Below are 19521 nucleotides of genomic sequence, written 5' to 3'. Positions count from 1 at the left end.
TCACAGTTCTTATGTTTTTTGTCTTGGATGTTGTCTGCCTTATTGTCTACGACAGACAAACACTTTTGGACATTGGTTCAGCAATCTCACACCGTAAACCGGACTTCACATTCCTCAGTGCCAACCCGCTGTTTACAAACACGCAAGCGGAGCCCTTTGTCTGGGCAGCATGGCCGCGGAAACGCAGGAGGAAAAGGGGAAACAGAGCCGGCGTTCTCATCAGAGTAAGACGCCGTGCAAATCGACCCCCGCTACCCACTATTCTACTGGCAAATGTTCAGTCTCTGGATAACAAGCTCTGTGAGCTGAAAGCGCGGATCTCTTTCCAACGAGATACAAGGGACTGCTGCATTATCTGCCTAACAGAAACTTGGATGTCTGCAGAGATTCCAGATTCAGCCATTGAACCCGCGGGGTTCTCCGTGCACCGAGCGGACAGAGCGAAAGACCTCTCAGGTAAAAGCAGAGGTGGTGGTGTATGTTTTAAGATCAACAAATCCTGGTGTGATCAGAGGAACGTACATTCTATCAAGTCTTTCTGCTCTCCTGATCTGGAATTTCTTATGCTTCTGTGTCGACCATTCTGGCTACCGAGGGAATTCACAGCGGTCATTATCACTGCTGTGTACATCCCCCCACAAGCCAACACAGACCGGGCACTCAAGGAACTGTATGGGATTATAAGTGAGCAGGAAACCGTGCACCCTGAGGCTGCGTTCATTGTGACCGGGGACTTTAATAAAGCCAGTTTAAAATCAGTCGCACCAAAATATCACCAGCACATTAGTTTCAACACACGAGGGGACCGGGTTTTGGACCGTTGCTACTCTCCGTTCCGGGATGGCTACAAATCCCTCCCCCGCCCACCATTTGGCAAATCGGACCACTCTTCCATTCTGCTTCTGCCCGCTTACAGGCAGAAATTGAAACAGGAAGCACCCACCCTCAGAACGATCCAGTGCTGGTCGGACCAATCAGATTCTACGCTACAAGACTGTTTTGATCACATGGACTGGGAGATGGCCCGGTCCGCCTCTGATGACGACATCGAGCTTTACGCTGATAGCGTAATGTGTTTCATCAGAACGTGCATAGAGGACGTCGTTCCGACCAGAACTGTACGAATCTATCCGAATCAGAAACCTTGGCTCAATAGCGATGTTCGCGTGGCACTTAATGTGCGGACCTCCACTTTTAATTCCGGGAACATGGAGGAGCATAAACAAGCCAGTTATGCCCTCCGAAAAACCGCAAAAAAAAATCAGAACCGCAAAACGCCAGTACAGGAGTAAGATTGAAGGACAGTTTAACACCACCAACTCTAGAAGCATGTGACAGGGAATTAACATCATCACGGACTTTAAAGGGAATAAAAACTCCGCCATGAACACCGCTGTCTCTCTACCGGATGAGCTAAATACTTTTTATGCTCGTTTCGAGGGAAATAACACCGCCCTCGCGGAGAGAGCTCTCACGGCTGAAGCTACAGAGGTTAGTTCACTCTCCATCTCTGTAGCGGATGTAACACGATCCTTCCGACGGGTGAATATCCGCAAAGCTGCTGGCCCAGACGGCATTCCGGGCTGCGTCATCAGAGCGTGCGCGAACCAGCTGGCTGGTGTTTTTACGGACATTTTCAACCTTTCCCTCTCTTTGTCTGTAGTCCCCACATGCTTTAAAACATCCACCATTGTGCCTGTTCCAAAACAATCAAAAATAACTTGTTTAAATGACTGGCGTCCTGTTGCTCTGACCCCCATCATCAGCAAATGTTTTGAGAGACTAATCAGAGATTTCATCTGCTCTGTATTGCCACTCTCTCTTGACCCGCTGCAGTTTGCTTACCGCAACAACCGGTCCACTGATGATGCCATTGCATCTACAATACACACTGCTCTCTCCCACCTGGAAAAAAGGAACACTTATGTGAGAATGCTGTTTGTAGACTACAGCTCAGCATTCAACACCATAGTGCCCTCCAAGCTAGATGAGAAACTCCGGGCTCTGGGCTTAAACAGCTCGCTGTGCAGCTGGATCCTGGACTTCCTGTCAAGCAGACGCCAGGTGGTTAGAATAGGCAGCAACATCTCCTCATCACTGACCCTCAACACTGGAGCCATGCAGGGCTGTGTTCTCAGCCCACTACTGTATTCCTTGTACACACATGACTGTGTGGCAACACATAGCTCCAATGCCATCATTAAGTTTGCTGATGACACGACGGTGGTAGGTCTGATCACTGACAATGATGAAGCAGCCTACAGAGAGGAGGTACACACTCTGACACACTGGTGTCAGGAGCACAACCTCTCCCTCAATGTCAGTAAGACAAAGGAGCTTGTGGTGGACTTCAGAAGAAAAGACAGAGAACACAGTCCCATCACCATCAATGGAGCACCAGTGGAGAGAGTCAGCAGCTTCAAGTTCCTGGGTGTCCACATCACTGAGGAACTCACATGGTCCATCCACACTGAAGTCGTTGTGAAGAAGGCTCATCAGCGCCTCTTCTTCCTGAGATGGCTGAGGAAGTTTGGAATGAACCGCCACATCCTCACACGGTTCTACACCTGCACTGTAGAGAGCATCCTGACTGGCTGCATCTCCGCCTGGTACGGCAACAGCACCGCCCACAACTGCAAAGCACTGCAAAGGGTGGTGCGAACTGCCAGACACATCATCGGAGGTGAGCTTCCCTCCCTCCAGGAAATATATACAAGGCGGTGTGTGAAAAAAGCTCGGAGGATCATCAGAGACTCCAGCCACCCGAGCCATGGGCTGTTCTCACTGCTATCATCAGGTAGGCGGTATCGCAGCATCAGGACCCGCACCAGCCGACTCCATGATAGCTTCTTCCCCCAAGCAATCAGACTTTTGAACTCTTGATCTCCCATGATCAAAATACATCAGCACTGCACTTTATTACCCTTACTCTTATATCTCACACCGGACTGTCATAAATTATATTATTATTAATATATTATGTTCTCTCCTAACAACTGACTATCAACCAACAGCCTGAATGTCAATACAGTACAATACTGTACATTCTATATATATATATATATATATATATATATATACATATATACACACACATACATACTTGTTTATATATTTTTATTTTTTATTTTTATTGAATAATGTGTATCTATATAGTGCGTATTGTATACTGTACAGTGTATGTTATTATTTGTATACTGTTGAGTGTAATTATGTGTATAACAGATGTTTAAATTGTGTTGTGTTAATTTGATGTTATTGTAAATTGGTATATGTCTCATCACTGTCACGACTGCTATGTTGATCGGAACTGCACCCAAGAATTTCACACACCATTGCACTTGTGTTTATGGCTGTGTGACAATAAAGTGATTTGATTTGATTTGATTTTGAAAGCAGCTCTTTTGGAGCATGCTGCTGGGCTGAAAAAGAAGCATGCTTTGGAACTGCAGAGAATGGAGCTGCAAAACGCAATAGAACAAAGTGAGCTGGAAACTGGCATAGCTGCAGCAAATACCAAGGTTCAGGTTCTTGAGAATTATGAGAAACAACTTGCAAGCTCTCAAACCAGTGTCTCACTCGAAACCACCAGAAGATGGTATGAATACTTACCTTGAAACAGAAGGTAAAGAACAAAAGGAAATTACTATGGGTCCAGAACCATCAGTGGAATATGCATATATGGATGTCATTCTGAAAACTCCACTTCAAATGGTTATGGCCCAAAGCCAACAGCCGTGCCCCATTCAAACATCAATAACGCAGCAAAAATCTCACCAAGCAGCAGCTACTTCTACACCAACGACACAACCAAATTTCACAAATGCAACTAACAACTTGAGTGACATTGCAGATCTCATTGTTCAACAGCAAAAACTATCTCAACTTCCCAACAGGGAAATCCCTATTTTTGATGGGGATCCTCTGAACTTTAGAATTTCATGCAGACATTTGCACATGGGGTTTAAAGCAAGACTAGTAATAGCCAGGACCGGTTGTATTACTTGGAGCAATACACTTCTGGCTAATCAAAGGAACTGGTCAGGAGTTGTCTACACATGGAGGCACATAAGGGATATATTGAAGCAAAAAGGCTGTTTGAGTATCATTTTAGCCAGAAATAAAGCTCACTAGTGTCTATATGGAGAAGGCCTTAAACTGGAATGACATTAAAGCTGAAGATGGAAAGGCATTGTCCAGTTATGCACTCTTTCTTCGAGTATGCTGCAGTCTGTCACAGAACCTGCAATACATGGAAGAGCTCAATCTACCTTCTAACCTAAGGCTTATTGCTTCAAAGCTCCCTCACAAGTTACGATAGAGGTGGAGTTCTGCAGCATTTGACATCCTGGAGCAAAGGAAAACAAAGGCTACCTTCTGTGATCTTGTTAACTTCTTTGGTGAAATACATCAACAATTCTCCACTAAGAGGGTAACACAGACCAAGTCCATGTCAGACAAGCTTGCATTTAAGTCGAAGAGCAAGGGCAGTAGCTTTGCCACCATAGTGGCAGCTGCACCTGATAGACTTGTTCAGCTTTCTGAAATGGAGCACTTAAAAAAGAAAGTCCTTGATGACAATCCGATTGTGTGGATGAAGGGCATTTGCTTTGGATGCTTGGTTAAAGGGCATATGAGTAAAGATTGTAAAAGGTGCCATACATATTCAGTATGTTCAAAAAGACACCCAAGCATTCTGTACATTCAGAAGACTTAACTGTGAACTTCAGAAGAAGGAACAGAGGAGAAATGGGTCTGAAAGGTCTGTGAGCAGTGGACTTGTATCGCTGGAAAATAAAGACCTCAGATCCAGTGATGATCATTGTACACTGGCAATCGTACCGGTGCAAGTGCAGTTAAGTAACTCAAATTATACTGTCCAAACTTATGCATTCTTTGACCCAGGTAGTTCCGCCATATTTTGCACTGAACGGCTCAGAAGGCAGTTGAATGCAAAAAGGAGATATAAGATTATTCTGCACACTATGGGCCAAGAAAAACCCATCAACAGCCTGGTTGTAAGAGATTTTTGGGCTGCCAGATGTTTACACTCAAAGAAATCCCAGTTAGCAAAGATCATATCCCAAAACAAAGGGATGTGGAGAAGTGTCCATATATGAAAGACGTATGCTTACCAAGCATTGATGCTGATATTGATCTGCTAATTGGAATAAATGTGCCAAAGCTGATGGAACCTTGAAGGATAATAAACAGTGAGGGCAATGGGCCTTTTGCTGTAAGGACACTGCTTGGATGGGTAGTGAATGGTCTCCTCCATGGTGAGCACACTTGTCTCAATAAGCAAGGTAAACCATATGTTTATGCACACCGGATTTCTATTGAAAATATAAATTGGCTTCTGGTCCGGCAATTTAATCATGATTTCCCTGAGAGCACCTATGATAAGACTGAGATGTCCCAGGAAGATTTTAGATTCATGCAGATAATGGACAGCTCTGCTGAGATGAAGGATGGGCATTACCAGCTGCCACTGCCATTTAGGAGGAATGATCCTCAGATGCCAAACAATCGTCAGATGGCTGAGCAAAGAGCAATGTCACTGAAAAGAAAGTTTAGCAAAAACAAGACTTTCCAAGAGGAATATAGGCAATTCATGCACAGTATTTTGAAGTGTGGGCATGCTGAGCTTGTACCTGAAGAACAACTGAAATTGAAGAATGGAAAGGGGTGGTAAATACCTCACCATGGGGTCTATCATCCCAAGAAAGGAAATTTGCGGGTGGTGTTTGATTGTTCTGCATTATATCAAGGAATATCTCTCAACAGTGAACTTATACAAGGTCCAAACCTTACAAATTCTTTGACTGGAGTCTTGGTATGCTTTCGCCTTGAGAACGTGTTTATCATGGCTGATGTGGAGAAAATGTTTCATCAAGTCAGCATTCCACCAAATCATGTAGATTTCCTTTGTTTCCTGTGATGGAAGGATGGGGACATCACTCAACCACTTATGGAACATAGAATGATTGTTAACTTGTTTGGTGCAACATCATCATCTAGTTCTGCCAGCTATGCCCTGAGAAGAATAGCCGAAGACAACAAAGTTTCTCAGTTGAGGCAACCAGTAGTCTTGAACAACTTTTATGTGGATGACCTATTGAAGTCAGTGGACACAGAAGCCCATGCAATTCATCTTTACCAGGAATTGAAGGCAATCTGTTCAATTGGAGGTTTTAATTTGACAAATACTGAACCAGTAACAGCCGAGTAGTTCTAGCTTCCATTCCTGAGGCTGAAAGGGCAAAGGAGATGAAGGACCTTGACCTGGACATTGAAGACCTACCTATGGAGCGAGCTCTTGGTGTGCAGTGGTGTGCTGAAGAGGATGTCTTAAAGTTCTACGTGTCCCTCAAAGAACAACCGTGCACTAGGCGAGAAATTCTGTCCATGGTCAGTTCTGTATACGACCCTCTGGGATTTCTTGCACCCTTAACCTTTACAGCAAAGCATATCATGCAGGAATTATGTAGGCTTAACCTTGGCTGGGATTAAGAAATTCCAAACATCTATACTCGAGTATGGAACCAGTGGCTGCATGGACTTCAGAGTCTTACAAACTTCAAGATCACTAGCTGCTTCAAGCCAAGAAACTTTGGAAAGGTCAAAAATGCACAGCTGCATCACTTCTGCGATGCAAGTGAATCTGGATATGGTGCAGTGACCTATTTAAGATTGACCAACAGATGTGATGAAGTACATGTGGCCTTTGTTATGGGGAAATCTAGAGTGGCACCATTAAAGTTGGTGACTATCCCACATCTTGAGCTAACTGCTGCAGTTTTGGCAGTTCGTGTTGACTGGATGCTGTCCACTGAATTGCAGATGCAATTGGAACAGTCTGTATTTTGGACAGACAGTACAACTGTTCTGAAGTACATTAGAAATTAATGCAGACGGTTCCACACCTTTGTTGCAAACCGTGTCAACATCATCAGGGGCACATCTGAAGTCTCACAGTGGAAGCACATTTCTGGCAAGGTGAACCCAGCAGATTATGTCTCCCATGAACTGCATGTTGAGGAGTTCCTGACAAATAGAACCTGGATCAAAGGACCGAATTTAAGTGATTTACCACAACTTTGGCCTGGTCCTCCATCCGAATTTCCAATCCGTCCAGATGACCCTGAATTAAGAAGAGAAAAGATTACAGTCAACATCATTGTTACAAGCAACTGTGATGCCACCAGCGTATTCCTAAATTATTTTTCAAGCTGGAATAAACTCAAGAATGCTGTAGCATGGATGCTTAAGTTTAAGAACTTACTCCTACATCTCATCCAAGAGAGGAAGAATGCTATGAAAATGTTGAGCTGTAAGGAAAGAGATAATTTGGAAATGTTAACTTGTGTCAACAAGGCTAAAGCTTCGGAAGACACATGGCTCTATGTCACTATCAGTCCAGGACATTGATGATGCAGAAGTAGCCATTGTAAAGTTTTGCCAACACCAAGGATTCCCACAGGACATGGCAAGCTTACACAGTGGAAAAAATGTCAGTAGGAAGAGCTCCATTTTTAGGCTGGATCCAGTGCTTAACCATGATATCTTAAGAGTTGGTGGTCGTCGCCGCATGATGGCATTGCCAGAGGAACAGAAACATCCTGCTATTTTGCCTTAAGAACATCATGTTTCCAAGCTTGTGCTTTGGCATATCCACCAGCAAGTTGGGCACAGTGGAAGAAACCACATGTTGTCTACTCTACGGAAAAGATGGATCCCTTGTGCAAATTCCTTGGCAAGGAAAGTTATTAATGAGTGTGTTCCCTGCAGGCGGCATCAGGCACATGCAGGTGAACAAAAGATGGCTGACCTCCCGATTGACCCCCCCACAACCTTCCTCCTTTTACACATGTTGGAGTTGATCATTTTTGGACCAATAGATGTTAAGAGAGGGCGAGGCGTGGTAAAGTGGTATGGTGTGATTTTCATCTGTCTTACCTATAGGGCAGTACATTTAGAGGTGGCACACTCTCTGGATACAGACTCGTGTATAAATGCATTCAGGCTTTTCATTTCTAGAAGAGGCCAAGTGAGAGAGCGAAGGTCTGACAATGGAACTAATTTTACTGAACTCTACTGAAAAGGAGTTGAGGGAAGTTATAATGTCTTGGAATGTGGAACAAATAAAAGGCAGTCTCCTTCAAAAGGGAGTGCAGTGGATATTCAGTCCCCTTGCTGGTGCCCATCATGGAGGTGTTTGGGAACGATTGATCCGAATGGTTAAAAGGATTTTCTTGTCTGTTACATACCCGCAACCTTTGGATGACGAGGGTCTTGCTACAGTGATGTGTGAGGTTGAATCCATTATAAACAGTCGTCCTTTAACAACAGTTTCAGATGATCCAACAACCTTGAGCCACTAACCCCCAATCACTTACTCCAACTCAAGGTCCAACCCTTATTACCACCAGGATTATTTGGAAAACAGGACCTGTATGCCAGAAGACGATGGCGACAAATACAATACATTGCTAAACTTTTTTGGACACGCTGGATATGAGAGTTTCTTCCAGTCATGCAGGAATGACAAAAGTGGTCTTGTGTCAGGCGTAATTTCTGTCCAGGAGATATTGTTGTGGTAGCTGATGCTACAAGCACCACAAGGATCATGGGTAATGGCAAGAGTTACTGAAGCCATATGTGATAGCAAAGGTCTGGTCCATAGTGTACGACTCCAGACCAAGACAAACCAGCTACAAAGGCCCATCAGCAAGATATGCCTCTTGATAGGCCAGCAGCCAAAGGCCAAATAAGGCACTTTCATGTGCACATGCATCCATTTGCATTTCACACATTTTCTTTATTATTATTATTATTGGGTCCAAAGGGCTCCCTTGTCATGGATACTCTTGTTATAGCATGCTTCACACAGTTGCTATAAGGGGCTGGAGATGTAGGAGCCAGGTTTGAATTTAAAACCATATTTTCTTTTTGTTTTCTTTTTTTTTTGGGGGGGGGGGACTCTTATTTTGGAGTGGATTTATTGGCCTTTGGCTTGAGACTTTTATTTTTACATTTACCCAGGTCACCTGAGGAGTTAATATGGTGTCTTCCATGTGCTCAAATGGACTTTCTTAGTTAGACAGTGGAAGATGCTTGTGACCAAACCAAAAGTTTTGTACCGCCTTATTTTCATTTACCCATTTGCTCCAAGAGCAAAACTCCACTATTACACTTGAATGACTTTCCAGAAGAATAAAAAAATAGAGAGCAGTGGATTAGGACAGTCAGATGGGAAAATATGTCCATCTAGCAGATGTTTACATAGGAAAACAACTGAAAAACAGCATTTTTATTGACTAATCCATTATTTTGTAGAGGAGGTCAAATTGATTATTTTCAGATTATTTTGAAGCAAAACTACAAAAAAAGAACCGTAGAAAGGTGTCCGCATTATTATTTTACACAGTGATAGGTAGGTCTATTTCTAAAATCAGTTGACTTCAGCACCTCTTGTTGCATTAGGCCTATATGCCAATGGTGTGTCCAAATATTGGACCATTTTGGAACCATCCCACCAAGTTTGGGATGTCTATGATTTACGGTCTCTGAAACATGAAAATGTAATATTGAACATTTAATATTTGGGCTTTCATCATCATTTATGTTTATCTTGTTTTCAAAAATAAAAACTTTGAAATTTGGTTAATTTGACATGGAATGTAAAACTAAAACACACATGTAAAGGGATAATGTGATAAACCCCAACAAGGTGATCAAGACAGAAGCGAAGGTTTCGTTCGTGAAAGTTTTTCTTTTTCCTGTTTGTGACACAGCTAAGCAAACATATAAATAAATGGACCTTAATATTGATTTGAATTTGAAATTACATATCATATGTGCACAACACAAAGTGATACAAGTGACACACACACACAAAAAAAAACATCTGAATTTAGAATGATCATGATTGACCATGATGCATCAAGTATACCAAGATCTGTGTTATAATAGAGAATAAAACTGTCCAGTATTGAACATAGCCTACATTTAAGACAAGAATCAGAAATAGAAGCATGAATAAGTAGAATGAAAATGAGTGTTTATGAGAGATGGATTGCACAAATATGAATCCAGAGCGGATATGGAGCTTTGCTGATGCAAGATTTGACAAGATCTGAGGGGGAAAAAAAACAAGAGTTTCTAAATTGTTTCAACACATTTGGAGCAAAAAACACAGAATCTAGATCAGGATTATCCATGAAGAACACTCACTTATCCAGATTAAACAGATGAAGACAGAGTTTGATATCTGTGTTTCTTCTGGTAGTAATTGCTCATCCACCAATTAAAATCTGACACCCTCATTAACAATAAAAACACAGAGAAATTGTATTCTGGAAGTCAATCTTTATACTCCCTATTTGCAAATTAACCAAAGCATTCAAAAAGGGAAATCACCTGCTTATTTAAATATCTAATTTGCATCCTGATTCCTGGATACAGTCTATGGAGTCAGCGGGATTTTCCCACAGGTACAGTGCAGTGAGTCTGCATTAAACTGAATCACATCCAAAAGATAACATCACTCATACGCTTGAATAATAGTGTTTAAGTGACATCCCAAAAACATCCTAGCTTATGATGACATACACCATGGAAAGTGTGACATTTGCACAACACTTGAGTAAAAGCCCTAACATGCCCATCACTAGCATGAACACTATAACATTACCTCACTTTTCCACCTCCATTCTTGCAGAGTCCTTCAGACAGTGTTTCATCACCTTCTTATTTGTTGTGCTTTCGAAACTGCAATGCATTTACTCTTACAGAGACAGAGAGAAATATCATACCTTTGCAAATAAATGTAAATAAATGCCAAATGAGGCACTGAAACCCATTCATGCAATACAACAACACATCGAGAATTTTTATCTTAGTTATATTAATCACGAAATATAATGAACGTACTTGCAAAAAGACTACAAGTTCATTGTGACACTGTTTCAGAATGTGTGTATGTGTGTTGAAGGAGCTACTGTACATTCAGTGTATTCTGCAGCTAAATAGCAGGCCTACTGTTGACAGAGCCAAACGAACAAGATCCTGATGTAACAGGATGGTCTAAGAGCTTGTGTTTGCTCTCCATACAAAGATGACTGTAGACACTGCAGAGTCAAATCCTTTGATATAGAAAAATAATTATGTACAGGCCGATCGCTCAGCAAAGACAGTTTAGCAGCCTCTTAATAGCTCATCACAACACAAAAATAGATTGTTTAAAATATAAAATATTTACACTGTTGCTTGATTCAAAATTAATTGAAGTAAAAAATTCTACCAACTTGCATTGCAACATTACTTAAAAGTGATATCAAAGACACTTGAAATGATCAAAAGGAGGAGCTAGTGGGAATTACAAACACAAAAATCATCTTATAGCAATTACACGCACAATGAATGAAATACCTCGGAGCCAAGCTTAACTAGAATTTTTTTTTTTTTTATATGGAATTCCCTGATATTTCCAGGTTTTCCATGACTGTGGGAACCCCCCCAAAATTTAAATACAAAATTAAAGCCTGTTTTTAAGACTTACACAATTTCATAACAAATGTCCATCAAATTGAAGTGTGTAATCATTAACCTAATTAAATTAATAAAAATGTTAATATTTGTTTCATTAAAGGGATAGTTCACCCAAAATGACAATTCTCTCATCATTTATTTACCCTCATGCCATCCCAGATGTGTATGACTTTCTTCTGCTGAACACAAATTAGGATTTTTAGAAGAATATTTCAGCTCTGTAGGTCCATACAATGCAAGTGAATGGGTGCCAAAATGTTTACACTAAAAATCACAAAGTCATCATAAAAGTAATCCATACTCCAGTGGTTTAATCCATGTCTTCAGAAGTGATATGATAGTTGTGGGTGAGAAACAGAACAATATTTAAGTCCTTTTTAAGTCCCTAGAAATTCTTTTCACTGCCCAGTAGGGGGCGATATGCATGAAGAATGTGAATCACCAAAAACACAAGAAGAAGAATGTGGAAGTGAAACTTAAAATGGAGATTAGCTGAGCCAGAAGGAGAATTTATAGTAAAAAAGGACTTAAATATGTATCTGATTCTCACCCACAACTATAATATCACTTCGCAAGACATGGATTAAACCACTGGAGTCTTATGGATTACTTTTATGCTGATTTATGTGATTTTTGGATCTTTCACTTGCATTGTATGGACCAAAAGAGCAGAGAAATTCTTCTAAAAATCTTCATTTGTATTCAGCAGAAGAAAGAAAGTCATACACATCTGGGATGGCATGAGGCTGAGTAAATGATGAGAGAATTTTCATTTTTGGGTGAACTATCCCTTTAACTTCCTTTTTTTTTTTTTTTTTTTTTTTTACAAAAATTGAAATGCATAAATCTTAAAAATATTTTTTGAGGGGCCTGGGTAGCTCAGTGAGTAAAGACGCAGACTACCACCCCTGGAGTCGCGAGTTCGAATCCAGGGCGTGCTGAGTGACTCCAGCCAGGTCTCCTAAGCAACCAAATTTGCCCGGTTGCTAGGGAGGGTAGAGTCACATGGGGTAACCTCCTCGTGGTCGCTATAATGTGGTTCTCGCTCTCGGTGGGGCGCATGGTGAGTTGTGTGTGGATGCCACGGAGAATAGCGTGAAGCCTCCATGCGCTATGTCTCCGTGGTAACGCACTCAACAAGCCACGTGTTAAGATGCGCGGATTGACGGTCTCAGAAGCGGAGACAACTGAGATTGGTCCTCCGCCACCCGGATTGAGGCAAGTCACTATGCCACCACGAGGACTTAGAGCGCATTGGGAATCGGGCATTCCAAATTGGGGAGAAAAAAATAAAATATAATTTTATATATATATATATATATATATATATATTATACATACACAGTTGTGCTCAAAAGTTTGCAAACCCTGGCAGAAATTGTGAAATTTTGGCATTGATTTTGAAAATATGACTGTCTTTTATTTAAGGATAGTGATCATATGAAGCCATTTATTCTCACATAGTTGTTTGTCTCCTTTTTAAATCATAATAATAACAGAAATCACCCAAATGGCCCTGATTAAAAGTTTACATACCCTTTATAAAAATGGAAAAGGATATAAAAAGATATCCAAAGCCTTGAAAATGCCAGTCAGTACTGTTCAATCACTTAAGTGGAAAATTCGGGGATCTCTTGATACCAAGCCAAGGTCAGGTAGACCAAGAAAGATTTCAGCCACAACTGCCAGAAGAATTGTTCAGGATACAAAGAAAAACCCACAGGTAACCTCAGGAGAAATACAGGCTGCTCTGGAAAAAGACGGTGTGGTTGTTTCAAGGAGCACAATACTTTTTGACCCCTCTCCAAACATAGCGCTTATGGTTGTGATCATAAAGCTCTATTTTGGTCTCGTCACTCCAAATTACAGTGTGCCAGAAGCTGTGAGGTGTGTCAAGGTGTTGTCGGGCATATTGTAACCGGGCTTTTTTGTGGCATTGCCGCAGTAAAGGCTTCTTTCTGGCAATTTGACCATGCAGCTAATTTTTGTTCAAGTATCGTCGTATTGTGCTCCTTGAAACAACCACACCGTCTTTTTCCAGAGCAGCCTGTATTTCTCCTGAGGTTACCTGTGGGTTTTTCTTTGTATCCCGAAACACATTGACTATTTATACACAGACACTAATTGCAATTTAAGAAGCCACAGGTGTGGGAAATGAACCTTTAATTGCCATTTAAACCTGTGTGTGTCACCTTGTGTGTCTGTAACAAGGCCAAACATTCAAGGGTGTGTAAACTTTTGATCAGGGCCATTTGGGTGATTTGTGTTATCATTATGATTTAAAAAGGAGCCAAACAACTATGTGATAATAAATGGCTTCATATGATCACTATCCTTAAGACAGTTGTTGTTGTTTTTTTTATTTTTTATTTTTTTTTGCATGATCAGTCATATTTTCAAAATCAATGCCAAAATTTCACAATTTCTGCCAGGGTATGCAAAATTTGTAGCACAACTGTGTATGTATGTGTGTGATATATAATATATTATAATTTTTTTTGAGTGTGTGATTTTCCTCTCAAACTTCCAAACTTTGATGTTTAACTCAGCCAACAAAAAATGCATGTACAATTACATGGAGAAATCACCACACTAAACTTTAGTGCAGCTGCTGACTATAGATTGGCTTGATAGGATACAGGATTATTGTATTTTGGATTAAAACATTTGTCAAAAACAAAAAGCGCATTCAACATGGACAACTGACAGGCAGGAGAATGAATGAATGAATGTATGAATGAATGAATGGTTAGGCTTCCAAACAAATCCTAAACACTTACGGCAGCTATTATCCTGTGCATTATCACATAAAATGATTAGTAATAACTACAGACACACCTCATATGGCTGAGCAGCACAACACAGTGTTCAAACTCATTACGCACTCACGTCAGGAACAGGCGTCTAGTTTACTAGTTACTGAAAATGCAAACTAGTTTAGTGCTGAACCACCACTACTACACTCTGTGAAGCTTTGAGATATATATATATATATATATATAAACCCAGATAGTCATTATTCACCAATGCTTTTCTTATTTGGCTCTGTTGATCTCGGTTGCTAACACGCACATGTTTGTGTTGAGACAAAATATCGGCTCACTGCCAGTTTCTTTTTTCCTCGTCGATGACGTCACTGCGTTTTTTTTTTCTTTTTTTTTTTCGGTTGCCGCGCAACGACAGAGGCGTGTCCGGGATTTAAGAACTAGGCGAGGAAATCCCTACGCGCATCTGACAAATCATTCCCGTCCAGGCACCGGAGAGCTCGCAGATCTCGAATGGCAACCGCAGCAGTAAGAGAGAGATAGGGAATCCCCGAGCGTCGCCGCAACGATACCGACCCGGTTCATCCACGGTGCTGGTTTCAATGCACGTTTCCATCAGCATGGCACGAAGACACGTTTGATGCGCTCTTCGGACCGGACCGTCAGTGCTGCGGAACGCTCGCAGCAATAAAGTCTATAATAAAGAAAGGATTTCATTTTTGTATTCTGGACGTGTGAGGACACTCATGAGGTGCGTTTTGCACTTGGAGGGTTCTGAGTTTTAGCACCTTTTTTGTGTGGCTTTTTTGGATGTGTCGTGTTAAGGAGTTATAGTTTTCTCAGACCAACGTGACTAGGAATATATATATCTTTTTTATTGCAGGCAGCCACCAAGTGAGATTGATAGTATGGCACTGAGCAGCACGCTTTTGCCCTCGATATCCACCTTTGCGAGCGGCGCTGATGTGAAGCACAAGGCCATGATGGGACCTGGAACCAGTTTAGTGAGTATCAAACAGGTGCTGGTCACCGATCCGCCTCTCGGACCGTTTAACGCGCACATTCACACGGTTGTACTACCGAGTGAGATTATATCACCGGCTCATAGTTATTCCTGGAGAAGCACTACCGCGCCACGGGCGTGAACCAGTCGGATGGCGCTGTAGAATACCTCAAACAGTTCAGTATGCATGTACAGATATTAAAAGAAACATATGTAGCTTCTACGTGCGCATTCTCTTTCATGCACCATAATTGGAAACACAAAAACAATGCTGCATGAAAAACAATGCTATGTTTAAATAATTCATAGTTGCAGAAGTTAAACTGTATCTTAAAATAATTCTAATATAGATTATAACTCCCTTTCTGTAAGAAAAAGGACCAGGTCCCATTTTGCATCTGTCTAAGGTTTTGGCAGTCCAGGCAATTACATTTACATTGATGCATTTGGCAGAAGTTTGAATCCAAAGCTATTTATAGTTCATTCAGGGTATGGATTTGATCAGTATGTGTTCCCTGAGAATCAAACACATGACCAGAATGAATCTGCAGTTTTTTTGCATTTCCGGTGCAGATTTTTGGGAGAATCTGTAGATTTTTGCGTAATCGATTTAAACATGGTAAAACCTGTTAAACAGAGTTGAGAGTACTACATAATTATTGATAGCTTAAGGCATAAACACATTTGCCAAAATTATTTAATAAACAAACGCACAAGGAGCGGAGGATGTGTACGATTTTGTGATTGATGGGTGTTTCAAATCTGCAGAAATTTGCAGAGCGTTCTGCGTGCGCAGATTCCGTGTGGGCATTGCTAGTGCCATGCTTTACCAGTTGAGCTACAGGAATCAAATATTTATCATGCATGAATAGCCTCCTTTAAGCTATAATTTAAAACAATCTGATAGACATGTCTTTGACACTTACCTTGTCCTGTTCCTTTCCTCTGTATGTCTGTGTGTGTTCTGTATAAGAGATGGAAGGAGGAGATGTCTCAATTGAAACGCCCCTGCATGCCTACAGGTGGGACCTGCACTGACCTGGACGTCCCCTTAGCAATGGCCAAGAAGGAGCCAGAGGAGCTGGATCTGTTGGACTATGACTTCATTCTGTCGAATAGCATGCTGCAGCAGCAACAGCAACAGGCCTCCATGGCCAGCACCTCCAGAACTCTTCCACCCTCCCCTACGTCCTACACCTACCAGATGCCCTCTCCTCAGGGCCAAGAGACCAATATGCTGTACAACATCCCAGATATAAGTGACGTATCTCCCTCTGGAGGGTTTGTTGCTGAACTGATGAGGCCGGAGCTGGACCCTGCATATCTTCAGCCCACAAGCCTCCACGGTAAATTTGTGGTGAAGACCACCATGGACATGACAGACTATAGCCAAGTGTTTAGCGTTAGTAAGGCAGGCTCAGTTTCGGACACTTCCTCTCTGCCGTTTCCGTGTGCTAGGATAAAGCAGGAATGTCCCAGCACCTGCACCATTGCCCGGCCCATGGACATCCACCTGGGGGTGAACTCACGGCCCGGAGGGAGTCAGAGACCCCTGCTAGACACTCATGGTTACCCAGCAGTGCGAGGAGCCATGGGGCCCAGCCACTCATCTACTTCCTCTCTGTCTCCAGATGAGCATCCTCAAGCTCAGGTGCTGGGACCCCCTCCACTGCCCCTGGCCCAGGGATATCACCCCTCCCCGGGTTATTCTGGCTTTCCGCAGCCTCCTGCGCAGTCCCTGCAGTACCAAGGTCAGTTACAGCACAGAGCTTGTATTCTTTTTAAGTCACATATGTAATGTTTTTCATCCTTTCTCTTGAGTTATCTTACCTTTTAAAAGGGACTTTAGATTTGTGGCTAACTTACTGACCTTGCTGTCGGTTCTTTACTCTCCGGCAGAGCTGATTTCTCCAGCCGAGTGTTTGCCAGAAGAGTCCAAGCCCAAGCGAGGTCGACGGTCCTGGCCGAGGAAGCGGATAGCTACACACACATGTGATTATGCAGGCTGTGGCAAAACTTACACCAAGAGCTCACACCTCAAAGCCCACCACAGAACCCACACAGGTCAGTGTCTGGTGTGAGTTATAGCTGTAATGGCATCTGAGTGGGCCTTCTTTTTACATGGTGCTAACACACCCTAGCACACTGCTAACGCCAAGCATGTCGTGTGTCTTATAAGAGAGATGCAGTGGGAGAACAGTTGGCAGGTGGTTTGATCGACTATTCAAACAGCAGGTTGATACTGATCCCTGCTGAAATAAAACCACAAGCCTGACTTCCGCTTCTATTCAGCGAACAAAAGGATGAGCAACAATTTAATTGTTGTCTGTCTCTCTTCAACGGCTCTCTCTAATGTGACCAAAGTGTGTATAATTGTTGTTGTTTGGACCTCAGGGTGAATCGCTAACTGTTGTGTGTATTCGTGTTTTTAGGAGAAAAGCCGTATCACTGTGACTGGGAGGGATGTGGCTGGAAATTTGCCCGTTCAGACGAGCTCACGAGGCATTACAGGAAGCACACGGGCCATCGGCCCTTTCAGTGCCAGAAATGCGACAGAGCATTCTCGCGGTCCGACCACCTTGCACTGCACATGAAACGGCATCTATAACCAAGACTAGAAGAGCCAAAAGAGTGAAGATACTAGTGGACTAGTGAACCACGTGTTGCCTTTGAACAAGAGTCAACGAAACCAGAGCTCCATGACAAGCTGTGTTGTCCACAGCATCAGGGTTGGGACTTTTTTTGTTGTTGTTTTGTTTGATTCTTTTTTTTTTTTTTTTTTTGTCATGTTGTCTTCCAACATGCTGGCGATTCAAGAGGCCCTGTTAATTTTCTACCCACTGGGATGTTACTGGAATGTGCATCTACTTACCGACAAGACTTGGTGATGCCAAGTGCCAAACAAAAGACTGGAAATAAATGAATATCAGGGATATATGGAACAATTATGAGAACATATGTATTAAAACAGAACAACCGTGGCCTTTAATCGACCTACATTCCATCACACACCTCTCAAACACTGATCCATCTGAATCTATTTTTTTATCGCTCTATCTAAAGTTATTAATTTCAGGTACTGAGTAATTTATACGTGTGTTACCAGATGGTGCTGAGTATAGTCAGGTGTATTCAGTAAGGTACCAAAGATAAAAGTGGATTTTAATTAAAGCCTGTTAGTCTTCGGGGTTCTAAACCTCACATGGAACAGGGGCGAACACATGACCTCTCTTTGGTGATGGCAATCTAAACTGCACTGTGGTTGCAATAATTTTGATATGTAAGACACTCATATTTTTATATAAGAAACAAAAAATGACTCTGAACAAAGCTTTTTGTTTATAGTCAGATTAATGTAATATAATCTTAAATTTTGTACATTTGTAAATACTTTCATTAAGATTTTTGTATTTTATTAATGCAATCCAGTGTAAACAGCAAAATAAAATGTATTTGAGATTTCTTTTTTTTTTTTTTTTATGAACATCTCATGAATAACTGTAATTCCAACAATTGCTCTTTCTGTCTAAACATTTGCATGGATTGTGGTGCATTCAAACACAATCAGGTTTTTCCAGCCTACCTATTTTAAGTGGTTAATTACCATTCAGTCAAGCAGCAGGTGGTGTTAAGAGACTAAATTATTTATCTTATTCATTCCTCTTATATGAATTGGTTTCAGTCTGAATTTTACTTTCCCTAAATGTATTAAGTGATGTGCTTAAATATTTATGTCATTGTGCATCATTTTTTTTTTTTAAATCTAAAATCCTGCCTGATTAAAAAAATAATAAAACAATTCATTGGTATATCACAGTGTGAGATTTGGGACACGACTGTCCCAGACCACCTTGAAGAAATTAAGAATTATATTTTGTTTTATACAAATAAATCAAAAGGAAAAACTAGTAGTGCTCTCTGAATTTCAACTTTGTACAAATCATAACGCTCAGCTTTTACCACTCTGACATTTATGACTATAACTTAATGGAACAATAGGAATAAAACTCACTTGAATTACTTCAATTATTGACAGCTCTACCAAACCATGCAAACACAAATGAGACATTACTACCCCACCAAAAACATGGAGGAGTTCCTCTTGTATGAGAGAAGAACAGACTAATGAACTTCGCAATCTATCTGTCTGCTCTTCGGCAGAGAGACATCAACAACGAACTGTGCATTAAAGTGCCGTGC

General features: G+C 41.6%; 1 protein-coding gene across 2 annotated transcripts; it reads left to right on the top strand.

The window, feature by feature from the left end:
• Nucleotides 1–14783: 14783 nt before the first annotated feature.
• On the top strand, nucleotides 14784–19132 carry LOC127430855 (Krueppel-like factor 4). 2 transcript variants are annotated; one of them, XM_051680980.1, is made up of 5 exons: nucleotides 14784–15069; nucleotides 15202–15322; nucleotides 16295–17072; nucleotides 17221–17385; nucleotides 17754–19132. In XM_051680980.1, the coding sequence occupies exons 1-5, from the start codon at nucleotides 15065–15067 to the stop codon at nucleotides 17927–17929; spliced, it is 1245 nt and encodes a 414-aa protein (XP_051536940.1). In that variant the 5' UTR covers nucleotides 14784–15064; the 3' UTR covers nucleotides 17930–19132. The 2 variants fall into 2 exon arrangements, with proteins under 2 accessions (XP_051536940.1, XP_051536941.1); XM_051680981.1 differs by lacking the exon at nucleotides 15202–15322 and having other exon boundaries at nucleotides 16297–17072.
• Nucleotides 19133–19521: the final 389 nt, after the last annotated feature.

The sequence above is a fragment of the Myxocyprinus asiaticus genome, chromosome 40 (assembly GCF_019703515.2).
Source record: "Myxocyprinus asiaticus isolate MX2 ecotype Aquarium Trade chromosome 40, UBuf_Myxa_2, whole genome shotgun sequence".
Classification (NCBI taxonomy): Eukaryota; Metazoa; Chordata; class Actinopteri; order Cypriniformes; family Catostomidae; genus Myxocyprinus; species Myxocyprinus asiaticus.
This window is presented reverse-complemented; position numbering and strand designations above follow the sequence as displayed.